General features: G+C 40.3%; 1 protein-coding gene across 1 annotated transcript in view; it reads left to right on the forward strand.

Annotated features, from left to right (window-relative positions):
* The first annotated feature begins 5919 nt into the window (after positions 1 to 5919).
* Positions 5920 to 20563, forward strand: part of CEP120 (centrosomal protein 120kDa) — a 146854-nt gene continuing 132210 nt past the window's right edge. Inside the window, exons 1-4 of the mRNA XM_006871631.1 lie at positions 5920 to 5968; positions 13455 to 13611; positions 15053 to 15167; positions 16676 to 16817. Of these exons, the coding sequence (XP_006871693.1) occupies positions 5920 to 5968; positions 13455 to 13611; positions 15053 to 15167; positions 16676 to 16817 (463 nt within the window). The remainder of the gene's footprint in view (positions 5969 to 13454; positions 13612 to 15052; positions 15168 to 16675; positions 16818 to 20563) is intronic.

Here is a 20563-nt window from a genome sequence, read left to right on the forward strand (position 1 = left end):
TTTTGATCCTCTAATAACATTGTATTTTCCTTGTTGGTGGTTTGTTTGCTATTCATCTTGGAGTATTGTCAATATGTTGTTGTTGTTGTTATGTGCCGTCAAGTCGGTTCCGACCCATAGCGACCCTGTACAGGGTTTCCGAGGGTGTAAACCTTTACGGGAGTAGAAAGCCTCATCTTTCTCCCGTGGAGCGGCTGGTAGTTTCGAACCGCTGACCTTAAGGTTCGCAGCCCGATTCATAACCACTACGCTACCAGAGCTCCTTCATTGTCAATATAGACACACTTATTATACCTCTCAATAGAGGATATCTTAAATGACATTTGGTATTACATCATCAAAATTCAGACTGGGGTAAACTCTACAGGACAAATGATTAGTTTTTTCAATAAAGAATTTTAAGGGGAAAAGTGGGAGTAGGTACCTACTGATTTTTAAAGAGATTTGAGACATAACACCAAATTCAATGGTTTAAATTTATTTGGATCCTGATTCAAAGAAAGCACTGAAAAACATTGTAAGATCACGAATAGCACGGGGCTGCTAACATCAAGGTCAGCAGTTCAAACCCACCAGCTGCTCCTCGGAAACCTTATACAGGGTCCCTATGAGCTGGAACCTACTTGACAGTACTTAACAGCAAGAAGAACAAGGACTTGCTGTTAAGTTTTAGATATACTTTTTCCAAGGCAGATTTGCTTGTTCTTTTGAGCATTCACAAACCTTTCAATATTCTTCTCCAACATCATAATTCAAATGTATCAGTTCTTTTCTGGTCTTGCTTATTCATTGCCCCAGTTTCTCCATGCATATTATTGTTGTTAAGTGCTGTGGAGTCGGTTCCGACTCATAGCGACCCTGTACAGGATTTCTGAGGCTGTAAATTTTACGGGAGCAGAAAGCCTCATCTTTCTACCGCAGAACAGCTGATCGTTTCGAACTGCTGACCTTAAGGTTCACAGCCCAATTCGTAACCACTACGCTACCAGAGCTTCTTTCCCCCATGCATATGAGGCGATTGAAAACACCATGTCTTGGATCAGGTGCAACTCAGTCTTCAAACTGATATTTTACTTTCCAACACTTTGAAGAGTCATTTGCCCAACATAATACCTCATTTAATTTCTTAACTGCTGCTTCTAGGGGTGTTAGTCATAGGTCTTGCTTATTGGTCCAGTTGTGAGTCTTTTTGCCGAGTTGTTGGGTTTTTTTTTTTTAATATTGAGTTTCAGTCTATACTAAAGGGTATATATAGTCTTTGATCTCCATCAGTAAATGCTTCAAGTCCTCTTCACTTTCAGCAAGCACAGTTGGATCATCGGCATATTGTTAATGAGGCCTCCTCCAATCCCGATACCACATTCTTCAAATAGTCCAGTTTCTTAGATTATTTGCTCAGCATATAGACTGAGTAAGTGTGGTGAAAGGAAATAACCCTGATTTCCCTGGTGGTGCTGTAGGATAGATAGCACTGGACTGCTAACTGCAAAGTCAGCTGCTGCGCTGAAGAAACATGTGGCTTTCTGTTCCTGGAAAGATTTATAGCTCCAGAAATCCTATCCAGGGTTGTTATAAGTCAGAATCGACTTGATGGCAGTGGGTTTAGTTTAATATTCCCTGTTCTGTTCTGATTATTGCCTCTTTGTCTAATTACAGGTTCTGCATGAGCACAATTAAATGTTCTGGAATTTTCATCCTTTGCAAGTTTCTTCCATTCTCCTTCTTGTTGTTATGTGCCGTGGAGTCCGTTCCGACTCATAGCAATCCTGTACAGGGTTTCCGAGGCTGTAAGTCTCTATGGGAGAAGAAAGCCTCATTTTTCTCCCCTGGAACAGCTGGTAGTTTCGAACTGGTGACCTTGAGGTAAGCAGCCCAATTCATAACCACTATGCTACCAGAACTCCTTTCCATTCTCCTTATAGTTTACATTCACGAGCAAGTTTCAGAGTCTCTTCTGACCTCCATTTTGATCCCCCCACCCTGCTTTCCTATCTTTTTAATGACTTTTTGCTTTCTTCATATATATTGACCTTCATGTCAATGTGTCAAATCTGTTCTTGAGAAGGTCTCTTAATATGATAAGCAGTGGACTGAGAACCACAAGGTCCGTGGTTCAAGCCTGCCAGCAGCTCCACAGGAGAAAGATGAGGCTTCCTGCTCCCTCGAAAACTCAAAGCCTCAGAAACCCTATACAGGGTCATTAAGAGACAAAACTGATTCGATGGCACTTAACAGTACTCAAGGTTGTACTTTGGCTTTCCTGGATTTGTTTTAATCTTTTTCAGCTTCAACTTGAACTTGCATTTATGCAATTGATGATCTGTACTGACTGATGATACTGAGTTTCTCTGTGATCTCTTTCTTCAGATGTAGATTTGATTCCTGTGTTATTTCACCTGGTGAGGTATACATACTAACCTGTGTATAGTAACCATTTTGTTGTTGAAAATGTGTTGTTGTTTTTTTTTTTTTGAAAAGAGATGAATAGGTTGTTGGTTTTACAATCCTGTGATCTATCATGTAGTCGTTGACATAATTTCTATCATCAAGGTTATATTTTCCAACTCCAGATCCGTCTTCTTCGTTATAGTTGCTGCTGCTGTGTTTTCCTTCATGCTATGGCTCCGTAGGATAAGCATTCAACCTCAAGATCAGTTTGAACTACAAGGATGGCAGTTCAAACTCACCAACCACTACTCAGAATCACTATACAGGGTTCCTATGAGTTGGAACCACCTCAACAGCACTTAATAACAACAACAAAGCAACATATGTATAAGGGGAGTCTTGGTATAGGATAAACACTGGACTAAAAGATCAGTTTGAACCACAAAGTCAGCAGTTCAAACCCAATAGCCGCTGCTTAGAAAGTCTATATAGGGTTGCTATGAGTAGTAACCAACTCGATGGCACTTAACAACAACATATATGTAAGAAGTCCAAGGTGCGCAGAAAGCATTGACAAAGAACAAGGCTCTGAGAATTGATGGAATACAAATTTCAAATCTTTCAAAACTGATGCAGCACTGGAGGCACTCATTTGTGCACAGAAATTTGGAAGACAGCTAGTCATGTGGCCAACTGATGGGAAGAAATCCGTATTTGTGCCCATTCCAAAGAAAAGTGACCCAATAGAATGAGGAAATCATTGGACATTTTCATTAAGATCACATGCAAGTAAAATTTTACTAAAGATAATTCAAAAATAACTGCAACAGTACATAGACAGGAACTGCCAGATTCAGCTGGATTCAGATGAAGATGTAAGAGTAGGGCTATCATTGCTGATGTAAGACTGATCTTGATGAAATAAAAGAATACCAGAAAGATGTTTACCTGTGCTTTATTGACTGTGCAAAGGCTTTCAACCTTGTGGATCATGACAAGCTATGGACAACATTGTAGAGAATGAGTATTCTGGGAGACTTAATTGTACTCATATATATAGACCAAGAGGCAGTGGTTCAACCAGAACAAAGGGACACTGAATGGTTTAAAATCTTAAAGTTGTGTGCCATGCCAGGGTTGTATTTTTTCACTTTACTTATTCAATCTGTCGTTGTTGTTAAGTGCCATTGCGTTGAGTCGGTTTTGACTCATAGTGACCCTGTATAGGGTTTCTAAGGAGCCTTTGGTGACTTTAAACCTGTTAGTTTAAACTGACCTTGTGGTTCAGTGCTTTATCTTAGTCTCTCATATGTGGCATATATGACCAGAAGGGATCAGTCCCTGGAAAAGGATACCATGCTTGCTAAAGTGTTGTTGTTATGTGCCGTGGAGTCGATTCCGACTCATAGCGACCCTGCACAGGGTTTCAAAGGCTGTAAATCTTTACGGGAGCAGAAGGCCTCATCTTTCTCCTGCGGAACAGCTGGTAGTTCCAACTGCAGGTTCGCAGCCTTATTCGTAACCACTACGCTACCAGAGCTCCTTTGGTGAAGTGTAGAGATAGCAAAAAAGAGTGAGATGCTTAATTAGATGGATTGGCACAGTGGCAGCAGTAATGGATTCAAATTTAACAATAATTGTTAAGCTAAGGATCAGGCAGTATTTTGTTCTGTTGTGTGTAAGGTCACTAAGAGTTGGAACCAACTAGAAGGCACCTACCAAGAACAAATATATTATTGTGTGGAGTCTTGGTGTGTGCTGTAGGATAAGCACTGGACTTCGAGGTCAATTTGAATCGCAAGATCGGTGGTTTAAATTCACCAGCCACTCCTTGAATACCCAATACAGGGTCACTCTGAGTCGGAACCGACTCGAGGGCACTTAACAACACTATATTGTTGTTTTTTGTTTTTATTCTTCAAAGCAGAATTATTACACAGTTTAATATTAAAAATGTCCAAACTGCCCCCTAGTACCTTTCTGCCTCCCCTGCTCCTAATCAAACTAGATAATCTCCCAAAGATTTCTATTGTTGTTGTTAAGTGCCCTCCAGTCGGTTCCAATCCATAGTGACCCTGTAAAGGGTTTCCAAGGAGCAGTTGGTGAGTTTGAACCGTCAACCTTGTGGTTCCAGCTGACTTTGCAGGCCAGCGCATTAACCCATAGCGCTACACCAGGACTTCCAATCTGTTCTAAAATGAAAGTTGAATCCCGGATGTTAAGATAAAAATATCAGTGGACAGTATCTAGCATGACTTCTAATTGCTCCCTCAAGCACCCCTTGCTGAGAATTTTAATTTCCACCGCAGATACGCTGGATCTGGATCCATGTTTTAATACGATCCCCAGGTGATTCTTATAGAAGCCTGTGTGATTGTACATATAAGAATCACCTGGGAATCTTGTTAAAAATGTAGATTCTGATTTAGGACATCTGTGGGGAGATGCAAATTTTCAACCAGGGGTCAAAACTAGACAGGTTTGAAGCTCTGGTATCTAGTCATCATGCTTAATTTTAAACTTGATTTTGCTAATTATTACTATGTGGCCTGCGAATAAAAGGACCTATACCTTTAATTTTCTTGCACACGTGACAATGTTTTTAGTTTTCGTGTAATTTGTAATATACAGGAAATTCTGAGTTTGCGTTGGCGCCAACAGAAACAGTATTTACCGTATTGACGCTACTAGTTTTCAGTACGCAATAGCTTTAGGTATAGTGAGAGACCAATTTGGGGATTTTCGAGTTCAGATTTGTCATTTACTTTGACTTAATTTTTAAGTTGTATTGACACTAGGTCTGTTTTTGTTTCTAAAATTAATTCCCATTTACGTGTTTCCTAGCTCGTGTTTGGAGCATGAAGCAAAGAATACGCTATATTCACACTCCGTAAACCTTATTACTAGACCACAGGAAGCGTTTACTACTATAGTGCGCCTGCGCATCTGGTCCACCTCCAAATCGCCCGCTCTTCTCTGTCCCGCTAGCAGGGGGCGCTGAGAGGTAATGAACTGTTCTTACATCCCAGGGATCTGGAACGGTGGTTAAAAGGGCGGCCCGCAAAGCGAGTGGAGGGGCGTTCTATCCTCAACGGCCCTGATCTCTATGATCCTTTGTCATCCAGCCTACCCCTGCCGCTAGGCCTGTGGGCCTGGTTGCTAGGCGGAAGCGGGGTGGCGGCTGTGGCCGCGGCGGCTGCCCGGCCGTTTGAAAAGCGGCTACGCAGGCGGCAAAAGGTCCTCGGGCGGTGGGCACTCCTCTATCTGCTCACAGGCCTGACGGCTGTGTAACTTTTGTCTTGGATTGGGACCGGGTTAAGGGCCAAGCTGGCGGCCCGGGGTAGGGGAGTCAGGCGCGCTGCAGGCGTCAACGGGACCGGGCCAAGGAGCGGGATCCGGGCGTCAGGGTCCCGGGGCGGGAGGGCAGCGGGGCCGCTGCGGGGAGTCTTTTGTGGGATCCCAGGCTTCCGGCGACTCACCCGGGCCCCTCTTCCTCCAGCAGACCCCGCCTGCGGACGGGAGACCGCGACCATGGTCTCCAAATCCGACCAACTGCTCATCGTTGTGTCCATCCTTGAAGGTGAGCGGCCCCAGGCTTGCTTTTGATAACGCTACCTCCTGAATTTAAAAAAGAATAGCGAGAGACCGAGGCTTTGTTAATTTTAAAACTCTGTAATCTTGTTTTGGTGGTCCCCAAAGACTTGTTCCAAGTTGTACGTAGTGAGGTCTGTTAGACAATTGATTAAAACATTTCCCAAGGGAGTATGAGAGCTGAAAGGGGTAAGTGATAGTTAACGTGACTAGTCGTTGCCCCAGAGAATTTAGAAAAACAAAACACAAAACAACCGATTGCCCTAGGAAGCATCAGAAGCCTGCCGATGACTTTTATATATGAGCTCAAAGTGTGCCTGGAAAGCTTGCTTTTTTCTTGGATATATGCTTCTTGCAATTTGAATAGTATTTTGGAAGCGACTCCCTTTACAAGTCTTATTATTTTTAAATCCCATCGAGTCAATTCTGACTCAGTGACCCTCTGTAGGGTTTTCAAAGAGCGGCTGGTGAATTTGAACGGCTGACCTTGTGGTTAGTAGTCCAGTGCTTATCCTACAGCGCCACTAGAAATCCTTACTTGTCTTAGGAAAAAACCTTAGCTGGCTGCAGTTAAGTGGATCTGTTATACATAGTTTGAAAACATGTTTTTTTCTTGAATGAGTGACTTCTAAGGACTGAGTGTTTGGCACTGTGCTAGGAATTTAAGAATAAGACAGGTCCTGGTTCTAAAAACTAGGATGAAGCATGGAGAATGGGCCTAAAATTAATCATTATGTGGAAGATGTGGCCACCTCTTTCTGGGGGAGTTTGGAGATGTTTTACCAGAGGAAGTGACTTGTGAGGAATTTGTTAGGAGATGGAAGGATGTTCTAGACAGAAGGAAGAACGGAAAGTACTTAAGGCCTGGAAAGCAAGGAATGGTGCGGTCTGAGATGGCTTAACTTCATTGTGGCAGGAGAATAGTTGTAGGAAAATGGAGGGCATTGGGCCTGACAGGTAATTGACAAGATTGGTAAGAAAGAGTCAGTATCTTGGGAAGGCCAGAGGTATGGCTGGATCTTCTTCTTTTTTTTTAATTGGAAAGTAATTTGTGGAGATCTGACATTGTTTGGATAAGGTCTCTGGGTGACACGGGGTTTGCTCTGCTACTAACCTAAAGGTTGGAGTCCTTGGTATGGTGCTGTAGGATAATCACTCAACCACAAGGTCAGTTGGAACCACAAGGTCGGTGGTTCCAACCCACCCTCTACTCCTGGGAAACCCTGTAAGGGTTGCTGTGAGTCAGAACTGACATGATGGCACTTAACAACAGCAACAACACACCTAAAAGTTGCTGGATTGAATCTACCCAGTGGCACCCTGGAAGAAAGTCCCAGTGATCTGAAAGACCTCACGGTCTGCTTCTGTAAAGGTAACAGCCAAGAAACTCCTATGGAGCAGTTCTGTTCTCTAAATACAGGGTCTCCATGAGTTAGAATTGACTCTAGTGCAACTGGGATTTTTAGAATTTGTTTGTTTGTTTCACATTTTTTGGAGCTGAGAGGGGGAAAGAAACATTGTATACCTACTTTTTGAGTTTTTGTCAAAATTGGAACATAACACTGATGAGAAGCCATAAAGCCATCAGTGATGTGGCATTTTAACTGTTAGGTTGTAATTGTTTAAAAACACAAGACTAAAATCTCCTTAGAATTTGATTAACAAGTTTTTGGATTAGAACTCTGTTCCATGCTATTAACAAACAAGAATAAGACACTGTCTACCTTCAAGGACCTAGAGAGTCTGTCTACACAAATTAATGTGTAGGAAACTACGTTGGGATGTTATATAATATTAGAAATAGGTGATATGGACTGTAAACAAAGGTGTTGGGATAGGTGAAAATGATGTCTGAATGCCTTGTGTGATAAATAAATGTTAGATAGGCAATACTGGAAGGAAAGCCATTCCAGGTGACTGGATAACCTATGTAAACTTGTCAATGAGTATTGGGCTAGGGATTAAAGGTTGCCATGGAAAAGTGAAGAGATCAGCAAGATAACAAGGGCAGAGGAGGGTGACTGTATAGGAGAATCATGGCAAATAATAAGTCCCCATGTGGTGCTGTGGGTTAATGCGCCAGACTGCAAAGCCGTTTGAACTGCAAGGTTGGCAGTTCAAGCTCACCAGCTGCTCCTCAGAAACCCTCTACAGGGTCGCTATGGGTCAGAACCGACTCGACGGCACTTAACAACAATAACATAACTAGAGTGGGAATCCTGGTGTGGCACTGTGGGCTATTGTGTCAGACTGCAAAGTTGTTTGAACTGCAAGGTTAGTGGTTCAGTCTCACCAGCTGCTCCTTGGAAACCCTATACAGGGTTATGGGTTGGAATTGACTCAATAGCACTTAACAACAACATAGCTAGAATTAGTAAGGAACCCTGGTGATGTAGTGATTAAGTGCTCAGCCTTTCAAACCCACCAGCTACTCTTGAGGAAGAAAAATGTACTCAGCTTCCAGAACATTGCCAGCATTGCCTTGGCAATCTTTTTTTGTTTCTGTTTTGGTTAGAGTGCAAGAGGAGGCTGGAAAAAGAATAGGCCTTGGAAAGCCAGTCCAAGGAGTTTAGACTTAGTGTGCTGAGAAATAGGGAGATAGCACCTATTCATAAATTGTTGTTATGTGCTGTTGAGTCTGTTCCGACCCATAGTGACCCTGTATAGGGTTTCTGAGGAGCGGCTGGTGAGCTTGAACCACTGACCGTGCAGTTCAAACTGACCTTGCAGTCAGGTGAATTTACCCACAGCACCATACTATTGTTGTTGTTGTTAAGTGCCATCGAATCGATTCCAACCCATAGTGACCCCGCATAAGGTTTCCAGGGAGAAGCTGGTGAGCTTGAACCACCAACCTTGCAGTTCAAATGATGCATTAGCCACAGCGCCACACCAGGACTCCATTAGGGAGTACTTTTTCACAAGGTTGGTTTTGTAGTGGTATGCAGGTTAGAAAAACTGGAGTGGGATGTCAGTTAGAGCTTGTTGCTATAAACTGACATCTAAAATTAGCATATGGTCCTTCCTCCAAACTGTTTTTTCTCTGTTTGTATTTATATTTATTTAACATACGTGGTGCTGTGGGCTAATTGTGTGATCTATATGGAAGGCTTTTGTCTGATCTTCATTTAGTGCTTCAAGCCCTCTTCTTTTTCAGCAAGCAAGGTTGTGTCATCTGCATATTGTTGTTGTTACGTGCCATTGAGTCGGTTTTGACCCAGAGAAACCCTGTGTATGGTTTCTGAGAAGCGACTGGTGGGTTTGAACTGCTGACCTTGAAGTTCAAACTGACCTTACAGCCCAGCAGTCCTTCGTATTATCTTGCAGCACCACACCAGCACAACATCTGGATATTACAGGTTGTTAATGATTTTACATTCTTCATATAGTCCAGCTTCTCTGACTATATGAAGAATGTAAAATCATTAACATTTGCTCAGCGTACAGATTGAATGTTGTTGTTGTTAATGCCATTGAGTTCATTCTGATTTATAGTGACACTGTATACATGGTTTCCGAGGAGCAGCTGGAACAACAACTGATCTTGTGGTTTGCAGTCCAGTGCTTATTTTACAGTGCTACATGGTGTAATATGTAACTCTGGCGTGCACCTTTCCATTATTTTAAACAATGAAGTATCCCCTTGTTTTGTTCGGATAACTGCCTTTTGGTCATTGTATAGGGTCTGCATAAATGGAATTAAGTGTTCTGGAATTTCCATTCTTTGCAACATTGTTCATAGTTTGCTATGATCCACACAGTTGAATCTCTCTGCATAGTCAGTGAAATACAAATAAATGTCTTTCTGATATTCTTTGCGTTCAGCCAAAATACATCTATTTCAATCTTTAATGATATCCCTTATTTCCTGAATCCAGATTGAATTTCTGGCAGTTCCCGGTGAATGTGTTGCTGCATTTTTAAATGATCTTCAGCAGAATTTTACTGGCATGTGTTAGTGATGCTGCTTGATAATTTCAAATTCTGTAGGATAACCTGCCTTTGGAATGGGCACAAAATACAGATCTCTGCCAGCTGGTTGATGAGATAGGACTTCTAAATTTCTTGGCATGGATGAGTGAGAACTCCTATTTTGTATCATTTGTTGAAACATACCAGTTGCTATTCTGTGAACTCCCGCAGCCTTGTTTGTCACCTGTGCCCCCAGTGCAGCTTGATGGACTCTTCTCTTTAGTATCATTGGCTGTTCATCATATGCTACCTCCTGAAATGGTTGAAAGTCAACCATTGGTTAAACGTCAACCAATTCTTTTTAATACAGTGACTATTTTCTTTTGATGCTTCCTGCATCATTCAACATTTTGCCTGCTGTTTGTTTGGACTCATAGTGACACTGTGCACAACAGAATGAAACATTGTCTGGTTCTGCACCATACTCACAGTTAATGTTACACTTGAGCCCATTGCTGCTGCCACTGTGCCAGTTCATCTCACTGGAAGTCTTCTCATTTTCACTGACCCTCCATTTTGTCAAGCATGATGTCCTTCTCCAGGGACTGACTGGTCCCTCCTTATAACATGTCCAAAGTATGAGAGATGAAGAACTGTCTCAACTCTGGCTTCTAAGGAGCATTCTGACTGTACTTCTTCCAGGACAGATTTGTTTGTTCTTTTGGCAGTCAACGGTACTTTCAATATTCTTCTCTAACACCATAACTTAATGCATAACTCACTATTCTTCTCTAACACTATAATTTCAATGCATGATTTCTTCTACAGTCTCCCTCACTCGTTGACCAACTTTCACATGCATCATTTCTTCTACAGTCTCTGCTTGTTATGAGGCATGTTTCCATTATGGTTGCAATTTTGAGCAACTGCATCCAAAAGCAAAGGTCCAGTTTATCAAATAGTAGCAATGCACACGTTCACAGTATCATCTTTATCTTCATCTGGTCTAGTTTTGGTCAGCTAGCCATCCAAGTTAGGTCAGATGGGTACTAGCTGCCAGTTGGGAGTTCACTCATGCCTTCCTGCACTTCAGACCAGCTAACCGCTTCACTTTCAGTGGCTAGGTTAGTACCTATGGGCTCAGGAGTTCACACAGCTCCCTAAACTTCAGACCAGCCAGGCCTCCTCTACTCTCTCTCATCTTGAGGTCATTGGGTATCAGTGGAACATGGCCAGACTCAGCCCATGTCTTCATTGCTGCATTTCCCCCAATTCCACTCACAAGTAGACTCAGTTGATTATAACGAGCATACTAGACTTCTCACAGGTTCCCTTTGAGTTTCAGTTCTAGAAGGTGTTTTCTCTGATGGGCTGACTTTTCTCTCCTGATGCCTCCAAAAGCAAACAGCTTGCTTGATATTCAAACAGCCAAACAGTCTGCTTTTTTTCTGCAGGTCTTTCAAATCTGTTTTTGACATGGTTTCTGGTAGGATACACTCAAGGTTGTACTTCGGTTCTCATGGGCTTGTTTTAATTGTCTTCAGCCTTAATTTGAGTTTGCATCTGATAGTCTGTTCCACAACTGGCCATGGTTTTTGTTCTGACTGATAATACTAAGCTTTTCTACTTCCTAAAGTTGATTTAACTTTTGAATATTCCATCTGGTGAGGTCTATATGTATAGTGGCAGTTTATGTTGTTTAAAGTATTTTCAATGACTACATTAGTGGTCTTGCAAAATTTTATCACTCAGTCTCTAGCATCATTTCTATCACCAGGGCAGTATTTTTCAACTCTTGATCCTTCTTCTTTGTTACCAGTTTTTGTATTTTAAGTACCAGCAGTTATCAATGCATTTTGATCAATTCAGACTGTGTAATTTTTACCTTTGACATGAGTGGTTGTTTGTGAAGTTGTATGTTGTTGTTGTTGTCAGGTGCCATCGAGTCGGAACCGACTCATAGCGACCCCATGCACAGCAGAACGAAACAATGTTCGATCCTGGGCCAACCTCACTACCGCCGCCACACCTGAGTCCATCAATGATGCCACCTGGCTGATCCATCTCGTTGGGGGTCTTCCTCTTCTTCTCTGACCCTCCACCCTACCCAGCATGACATCCTTCTCCAACGATTGTTTCCTCCGGACAATATGTCCAAAGTATGAGAGACGAAGTTTAGCCATATGGCCTCCAAGGAGCACTCTGGCTGTACTTCTTCCAAAACAGATCTATTGGTTCTTTTGGCAGTCCATGGCACTTTCAGTATTCTCCTCCAACAACTCAAAGGCATCAATTCTTCTACGATCCTCCTTATTCTCTGTCCAGCTTTCACATCCATATGAGGCTATTGAAAACACAATGGCCTGGGTCAGGAGCACCCTAGTCCTCAAGCTGACATCTCTGCTCTTCAACACTTTAAAAAGTTCCTGTGCAGCAGATTTGCCCAGTGCAATACGTCGTCTGATCTCTTGACTGCTACTTCCGCGAGTGTTGATAGTTGAAGTTGTATAATAGTTCTATTAACTGGTCTTTCTTGAGGGTGTGTGGATATTATCCTATCACTGACAGCGTTATATTTCATGATAGATCCTGAAATGTTCTTTTTGATGATGAGTATGTTGACATTCCTCTTTAATTTGTCATTTTTGCCATAGTAGACTGTATGATTGTTCAATTTAATATGGTTAGTACCAGACTATTTTAGCTCAGTTGTGCCTAGAAGATAATATCTTCAGTTTTATTTTTGACAACTTTCAATTTTCCTTGATTCAAACTTCTTACAGTCTAAATTCTGAATATTAATGGATGTTTACAGTTGCTACTTCTCATTTGAGTCATGCCACATCAGCAAATTAAAGTACTGAAGGCTTTTCTTTATTCACGTCAGTAGGGTCAACTCTACTTTGATGAGTCAACTCTTTCCCAGTTATATCATGAGTGCCTTCCAAGATGAAGGGCTCATCTTCCAGCACTATATCAAACAGTGTTCTTCAGCTGTCCAGAGGTTTTCACTGGCCAGATTTTTTCAGATGTAAATCACCAGATTCTTCTTACCTGTCTGCTTAGTTCTGGAAATTCCACTGAAATCTGTCTATCATGGGTGACCCTGCTGATACCAGTGAAATAGCTTTCAGCATCGTACGCACATGAAAGGCATCACAGTATGACGAACTGACTAACTAGTGAGTGGTGATTCTAAACAATGATATGTGCTAAATAAAAACTTTTGAATAAATGAGTTTCCCTTGTGAATGCCTTGGTTAATGACTCTTATTATCCACCGCATCTTATTAGAAGCATGTGTTCTGAATGTTTATATTTTTTATAAAACATGAAAGTGAGTGTGTGGTAGTATATTTTCGGATAATACGGAATGTATGATAAGTTAACACCCGTAACGTGTCAATTTTAAAAGCATACAAGGGGACTTCAAAAAGTTCACGAAGGAATTCCATTACCTTTTAATTACACTTTTCCATGAATTTTTTAAGCCCCTTGTACTGTAAATGATCAGTTTGATTTTTATGTATTTCCAGGTAATCGGTGTAGTCTTGTTCTTCCAGGTCGTCATTTCCCAAAACGTCCAAAGCATATGCTCATAGTGGAAGCTAAGTTTGATGGGGAGCAACTGGCTACAGATCCTGTGGACCATACTGATCAGCCTGAATTTGCTACTGAGTTAGCCTGGGAAATTGACAGGAAAGCACTTCATCAGCACAGGTGGCTAATAGTTTCTTTTTAAGTAATTTGTTTTTGAGACTATGAACAGAAAAAAATACACCAATTCATTTCTCTGTATGTCTGTTTCAGAGTTGTGCAGCCATTCCCACCTTTTCTGAGCTGTGTGACTGTTATTTCTGATTTAAACTGGCATAAATTTTTATTTTTTCATACTAATTACATACTTGATTGAGTTTCTTTCTTTTCTTTTTTTTAAAAAAAATATGCCAGGAACTTTCAGAACACTTTGTATTCTGAAAGTTTGTATTCATTGTAACATCAGAACAGCCCCAAGAAGTAGGTTCTTGTTACTTTTTTTATAGTTCAGATGAGAAAACTGAGACTTAGAGGTTAAGTAACTTGTCTCAAGTGACTCAGCTGGATAGTGATAGAACCTGGGCAGTCTAGTTTGAGAGTCAAGCTACCTTCTTTTCTTTTGACTCATGTAAGACTGAAGATACTCTAGAAGTTCTGTTAGGATGCCTACCCACTATAAAGGGCCTGGTGTGGTACTTACTGTAGGACAAGCTCTGGACTGTTAGCCACGAGGTCAGCAGTTCAAACCCACCAGATGCTCCTTGGAAAACCCTGTACAGGGTCTCTATGGGTCTAAACCGACTTGATGGCACTTAACAACAACAACAACTGCAAATAGAAATATGGGTTGGAAATGTAGGTTTTATGGTAATTCCAGTAAATAAAATTGATGGGAGAATCTAATTGGCTCATTGTGTAAACCACCATAAGGGTCTCAAACTGAAAAAGAGCCTGTGCTGTATTAAGTCAATATCATGCTTGCAAAACACTGTTTTCTGTTACATTTAAGTTATTTTAAATTTTAATAGTTATGGTTTCATGATACTTAATTCTTAAATTAATTTTGGTTTTAATTATAAAAAGAGCTGTATGCATATATGTGTATTTGTAGTTTTATATATTTGTAACAGTATAAGAAAATTTATTTAAAATCAATCACGAGGATTCATGATAAATGTTGGCTTTAAAAGTGTTCTGAACATTACAGAAGTTTGAGAATTATTAGCTTACATGATAGTCTTAGAAAAGAAAGACTAACGTTTGATGTTTTATATATTACTCATTGTTGTATAGATTATTGTTAAATGCTGTCATGTCGATTGTGACTCATAGTGACCCATATAAGGTTTCTGAGGAGTGACTGGTTAGTTTGAACCACTGACCTTGTGGTTCAAACTGACCTTGTGGTCCAGTGCTTATCCAGCAGTACCAAACCACGAGTCTGAAATTGACAGAATTAATAGTTCATTCTGTGCGTAAAGGGTTTTTCAGATATAGAGTGAAAGTAACTTATCCAACTGAATTACAATTGGCTTCTAGTAGTAGGCACTGGAAAAAAAGGCTGATGGAAAGCAAATTCAGTATTACAAACCATTTTGTTTATAACATAAATATTATATTATAGGTTACAGCGTACTCCTATCAAACTTCAGTGTTTTGCCTTGGATCCATTATCTTCAGCCAAGGAAACCATAGGTTACATTGTTCTGGATCTAAGAACTGCTCAAGAAACAAAGCAGGTATTGCCCTTTAAGGCATTTTGTTAATGATAATGTTAATTGATTGCTTTTAGGAAATAGCTGTTTAATGTTTAAAACATGAACTGTTGAACCTGATAGGTCATGGTGAGCCAGTATGCAGTTGTGTTTGTTTTATGAATTTGACTTAGAAAACTGAACCTTTAAAACATGGCTTTAATCTAGAACTATCTTTTTTAAAGAAACTTCTTGCTAAGTCTGAACCTGTGCCCATGTTGCTGTTACATCAAGTGCAACATGTTCAATTCCTGAGTTTTACTTTTTTTTTTAAACTTTTTATTGTGAATTGAGTGAAGGTAAACAGACAAGATCATTAGCTTTACTTTCAACCAAATCATATGTTTTATTATTAGCTCAATGATTACACTCCCCTCCTTGCAACAACAGTTATCCTACTTCCACCCTGTGGCTTCCCTTTTATATCTTATTTTTCACAAATGAACAAAGCCAAAATATGTACACATAAAAACAAAAAATACATATTAATTTAAATGTCCAAAGGGCACATTTTGCAAGTCACCCTCCTGCCCACAGGCTCGCAGCCTTTCTTAGTCCATGGGCTTAGAGTCTTCAGCTGCTCTATCTCTATATGCTGTTGCCTCTGCTACCATTTCTGCTTGTCACCACTTTTCTGAGTAGCATCTCATGCTCCACTCATGCTAAATCACTGTAATTTCCACCTTTGTTACTGTTAAACTGCCTTCAAACTGGTCTCCCTGCTTTATGCTTTTTGAATTCCCAACACAGTAAATTTCCTGAAACATATTTTTGGTATATGTATTCCTTCCATTTTCCACACAAAAAAGAAAACAGAGAAATAAAAATTCTCCTGAATGTCTTCTCATTAGCCCAACGATGAAAGCAACATTTTTCCATAGTGTATTAAGTCTGACTTGTTCCTACTAGCCAACATCTCAGTGGATATATTCAGGTGGTGTATGATACTTCATTCTATGAGAAGGACTTTATGTTTCAAAATCAATCATATATAACCCAGAACTACCCTTAAGCATACTTAAGTATCTTGTAACTATTTTATTAGCACTGATATTTTCTCTTTTTATTTTGATGCTTAGCAGAATAAAATATAAATATGTTTGGCAGAAAAGGTATAATAGGACATGTGGAAAAGTAGGAATTAGTGAAAATTAGTAGCTTTTGCTGTTTAAGGAATGAAGTGACATGATTTAAGGCTAAAAGTAACAAATACATTTGTTTTCTTGTCTTTGACATTCTACCTGTTGAAGCATAGGAATAGAAACAAGGAAGACAATCTAAATTTCTAATTAGTTTTTTCAAAGGGAAATTTAGTTGAAGACTTCCTAAGCAGGATTAATGTCGTTTTTGGAAAATGTGCGAGAAAAAAATATTTTAAAAGAGAGGAAAGTCCTGAGACATTATAGGAGATTTATTTAGAACTATAGAGAACGTTTAGCAGTACTTTTTCCCCCCTCTGCTAACAACTGAGGTGTGTTGTTGTTATTCTCTAGGCACCAAAATGGTACCAGTTACTAAGTAACAAATACACCAAGTTCAAGTCTGAAATACAGATAAGCATTGCTTTGGAAACAGATACAAAGGCACCAGTGGATAGTTTTAAAGCAAAGGGAGCACCCCCTCGAGATGGAAAAGGTTTGTACATCATCTCTAAGGGCATTCTCTGAGAAATTCTATTTTTGAATCAAAACTTCAGGAGGGGAGCTGCTGTCAGGAAATATACACAGGAGTCAAAGCTGATTTTACTCTAGTGCATCAGAGGAGGGTTGTGACATTGTTGGTAAGTGCCATTGGGTTGGTTCTGACTCATAGTGACCCTGTCTAGGGTTTCCGAGAGGAACGGCTGGTGAGTACCACAAACTGATCTTGTGGTCCAGTGTTTATCCTACAGTACCATACCAGGACTCTGGGACCTTAGTTCATGTGTAAAACTTTTGCTCTAAGCCCTTGTTTATTTTTAAGAGTAGGAAAAGCTTTTTTTTTTCCAAATTTGACATATAGCAGAAAAAAAATCCAGAAATTTTGTATTGTCTTTGAAAGTTACTATTTAGAAAAATTTTCTTCTTAAATGAGTATATTGTTCAGTGCCATTGACTTAGTTCCAACTCATAGTGTCCCTATGTACAACAGAACAAAACACTGCCTGGTCCTGTGCCATCCTCACAATTGTCATGTTTGAGCCCAGTTTTGCTACCACTGTGTCAGTCTATGTTGTTGGGAGATAGTCCGTCTTTTTTTGCTGTCGCTTCAGTTTTCCAAGCACGATGTCTTTCTCTTGAGACTGGTCCCTCCCAACAACATGTCCAAAGAACGAGAGGTGAAGTCTCGCCATCTTTGCTTCTAAGCAACATTCTGGTACTTTCAAATTCTTCTGCAACACCATAATTCAAATGCATCGATTCTTCTTCCGTCTTCCAAATTCATTGTCCAACTTCTGCATGTCTAAAATCGCAGGCTGTTCTGTTTATTGTAGTTTTAACCAAATCTTTATATGTCTTGAGCTAGTTCTGTGTTCAGTCTTCACGTGTATAAAAAGATGAAATTGGATGAGGTAGTTCTCTTCCACTCTACTGTGTGGTGATTTCTTTCATGTGTGAAAATGTCTTTATGTGGAGGAGAAAGATAAATTTTTTTTATAGAAATGGGAAGTATTTGTAGATAGAAGCAAATAATGAAAATTAAATAGTATGATTTGTACAGTATTTCCTTGTAGTTAAATTGAATGTAATGCCTTGGGATTACATGCATAGTTGACATTCGTAATATTGATATGTGGGCATATTTGAATTGAAGACTTCCTCAAAAACTTTGAGAGAAAGTTGTAATTAAAAGATAATGGAATTTTTCCACGAACTTCTTGAAGCCCCTAATATATTCTTAGTTGAGAACAGTGAATTTATAAATCACTGTCTGTTATGCAAAGTTTAGTTGTAAATTGAAAATTGCCTTTTAGATTATAAAAATTATAGCTTAGAATTTATTTATTTATTTATTTTTACAAGTTTTTTTGTGAATTGAGTGAAAATTTACAGGGCAGATCATCAGTTTTACACTCAACAAATCATATATTTTGCTTTATTACAATGATTACAATCTCCTCCATATAACATCAGTTAATAGTATTTCTCTATTCCTTTAAGCTTTTTTTTTTAAACACTCAGGCACGTATAATAATTTGTACCACCAAGTCTGCCTCCTGGCTGCCAGCTCTCAGTCCCTCTCTTTCTCTGAATCTAGAGTCCTCAGCTGCTCCCTTTCTCCATGTCCCCATCTCTGCCTCCATCTCTGGTGTTGCTGCTTCTCTGGATAAAGTCCCACATTCCACGTGTGCTCTTCTTCCTTGATGATCCTAGGGTCCTCTCTTTTTGGACGGTAAAATTAACTACTTCCCTGTTTTTGTTACAAAACTGCTACCTTTACAATTGTGACAGTCTCAATTAGTTACGATAAAAATTACTGTTGAATCGTAAGAATCTTATCCCCATCCCTTTTAGCCAGACCACCCAGCTAGGCAAGATGAAAACTATTCAATGGGGACTCTTTCTTCCCCCACACACTCTTAAACTAAACTCCCTCTTTAACCTTGTAAGCCAGTCACTTTGTGCCTTTATCGCCCCCTCATTTTAGGTAGCCAGACTCCTTCCCTTTCTGTTGGTATTTTGAGTTACTAACTCTATGAATGTAGGTCAAGTTCCTCAAATTGTAGCAATTTACCTACATTTCCTTTATCAAAAATTGTTTTATTTTTTTCATTCTAGTTGAGTTCTGATTACCACGTCATCGAGGCTAGGTCAAATGGGTTACTGTCTGCAAGTTTGGTTGTTCTTTTGCGTCTCCCCTCACTTCATATCAAGTTCATTAAACTGCAACAATTTAAACTCGTTTTCTTTATCAAAATTTTTTTTTTAATTTTCTTCTAGTCGAGTTCGGATTATCAAGCCATGAGATTAAGTCAAATGGGTACTGTCTGCAAGTTTGGGAGTTCTTGTGCATCTCCCTTCACTTCATATCTGCTGAGGCTTCACTCTCAGCCCTAGCCCTCCGTGGTTATATCCTTGTCCATGGGCTCAGGAGTCCCCAGGTCTCACCCAGTTTGGGCCAACCAGCCCTTCCTCTTCCCTCTCTCATCTTCAGGTCAATGGGAGTCTATGGGACATGGTTGAACTCAGCCCATTTCTTCATTGCTGCCTTTCTCCTACTCTCCCATACACCAGTAGACCAATATGGTCACCAGCAAGCTTATAGGCCTGCTTATGTGTTCCCTTTGAGTTTCATTCCTACAGGGGGGTTGTCCTGAAGGGATTTGATTGCTTGCCTTGATGGCTTCCTGTTGAACAGCTTGCTTATTCTTGTAGTAGCCAGTCATGCTGCCATTTTTGTTTTGGGTTTTTCCTGATGATTTTTCTTTGAAGATGTATCTTCTGTCACTCTAGCTGTTCCAGGCTGGTGTGCTTTTCCTTTTTAGTGGGAATGTCCCACCTCAGAAGGTTGTGGATGGGTCTCAGGATTCTACCTAAGGTCCTATACACTGCAAAAGCTCCGCAAGAGGCCTGTTTTCACTGGGCAAGTCTAGAACCCCTTTTAGATATTACAATCAGTTATAGGCTGAAGACCGGCTTACAAGCTTTCTGTGATCATGTTTCCCAACATTCCTTTCTATCCCACTCAAGTGCCTTATTTTATAACTATATAGGCAAGGGAAACCAATATTCATAAGACAGTCAAGCATGTTAGTATTATTTCCGCTCTTCAAACTATGCCTAGATCCCTGTAGCACAGAGCCCTGTTTTTCCAAGGTTGAGCATGCATCACTGTTTACCTCTGTCCCGTTTAGCCCATGTAAACCTGTCTCATTGTTCCCCTGTCTACCTTGTTCTTCTACCTCTCCCCGCCCCATAGCTTAGAATTTTAACAGAAGCCATTTTTTATTCAGTTTCTATGGCTAACTCTCAAGTAACCTTTGGATTTTTATTCTTCATCCCAACCTTTAAAAGTTAAAGACACCTCTTCTCATCTCCTTTTATTCCCTTGGTTTCAGTTATACTCTTTCTATGTTGAAGAACTCTCCTCTCCTCTCCCCCATCAGGTGTTTAGACCCAAATATCCACCTGCTTCTTGTACATCTATATTTGGATGGCTTCTGGTGGTGGTCTTGTTCTTAAGTGCTGTCCAGTCATTCGACTTAAAGGGACCTTGTATAGGGTTTCCAAGGAGCTGCTGGTGAGCTTGAACCACTGACCTTGTGGTTCAAACAGACCTTGCAGTCCAGTGCCTTAACTTGCAGCACCACACCAGGACTCCATAATTTCAAGAGTTGCGAAAACTGACTATCAGAGATGTTGTGTTTTACCAAAATGCCATTAAGTAGTGAAGAGAGGATA

This window comes from Chrysochloris asiatica, unplaced genomic scaffold (genome assembly GCF_000296735.1).
Source record: "Chrysochloris asiatica unplaced genomic scaffold, ChrAsi1.0 scaffold00171, whole genome shotgun sequence".
Taxonomy (NCBI): domain Eukaryota; kingdom Metazoa; phylum Chordata; class Mammalia; order Afrosoricida; family Chrysochloridae; genus Chrysochloris; species Chrysochloris asiatica.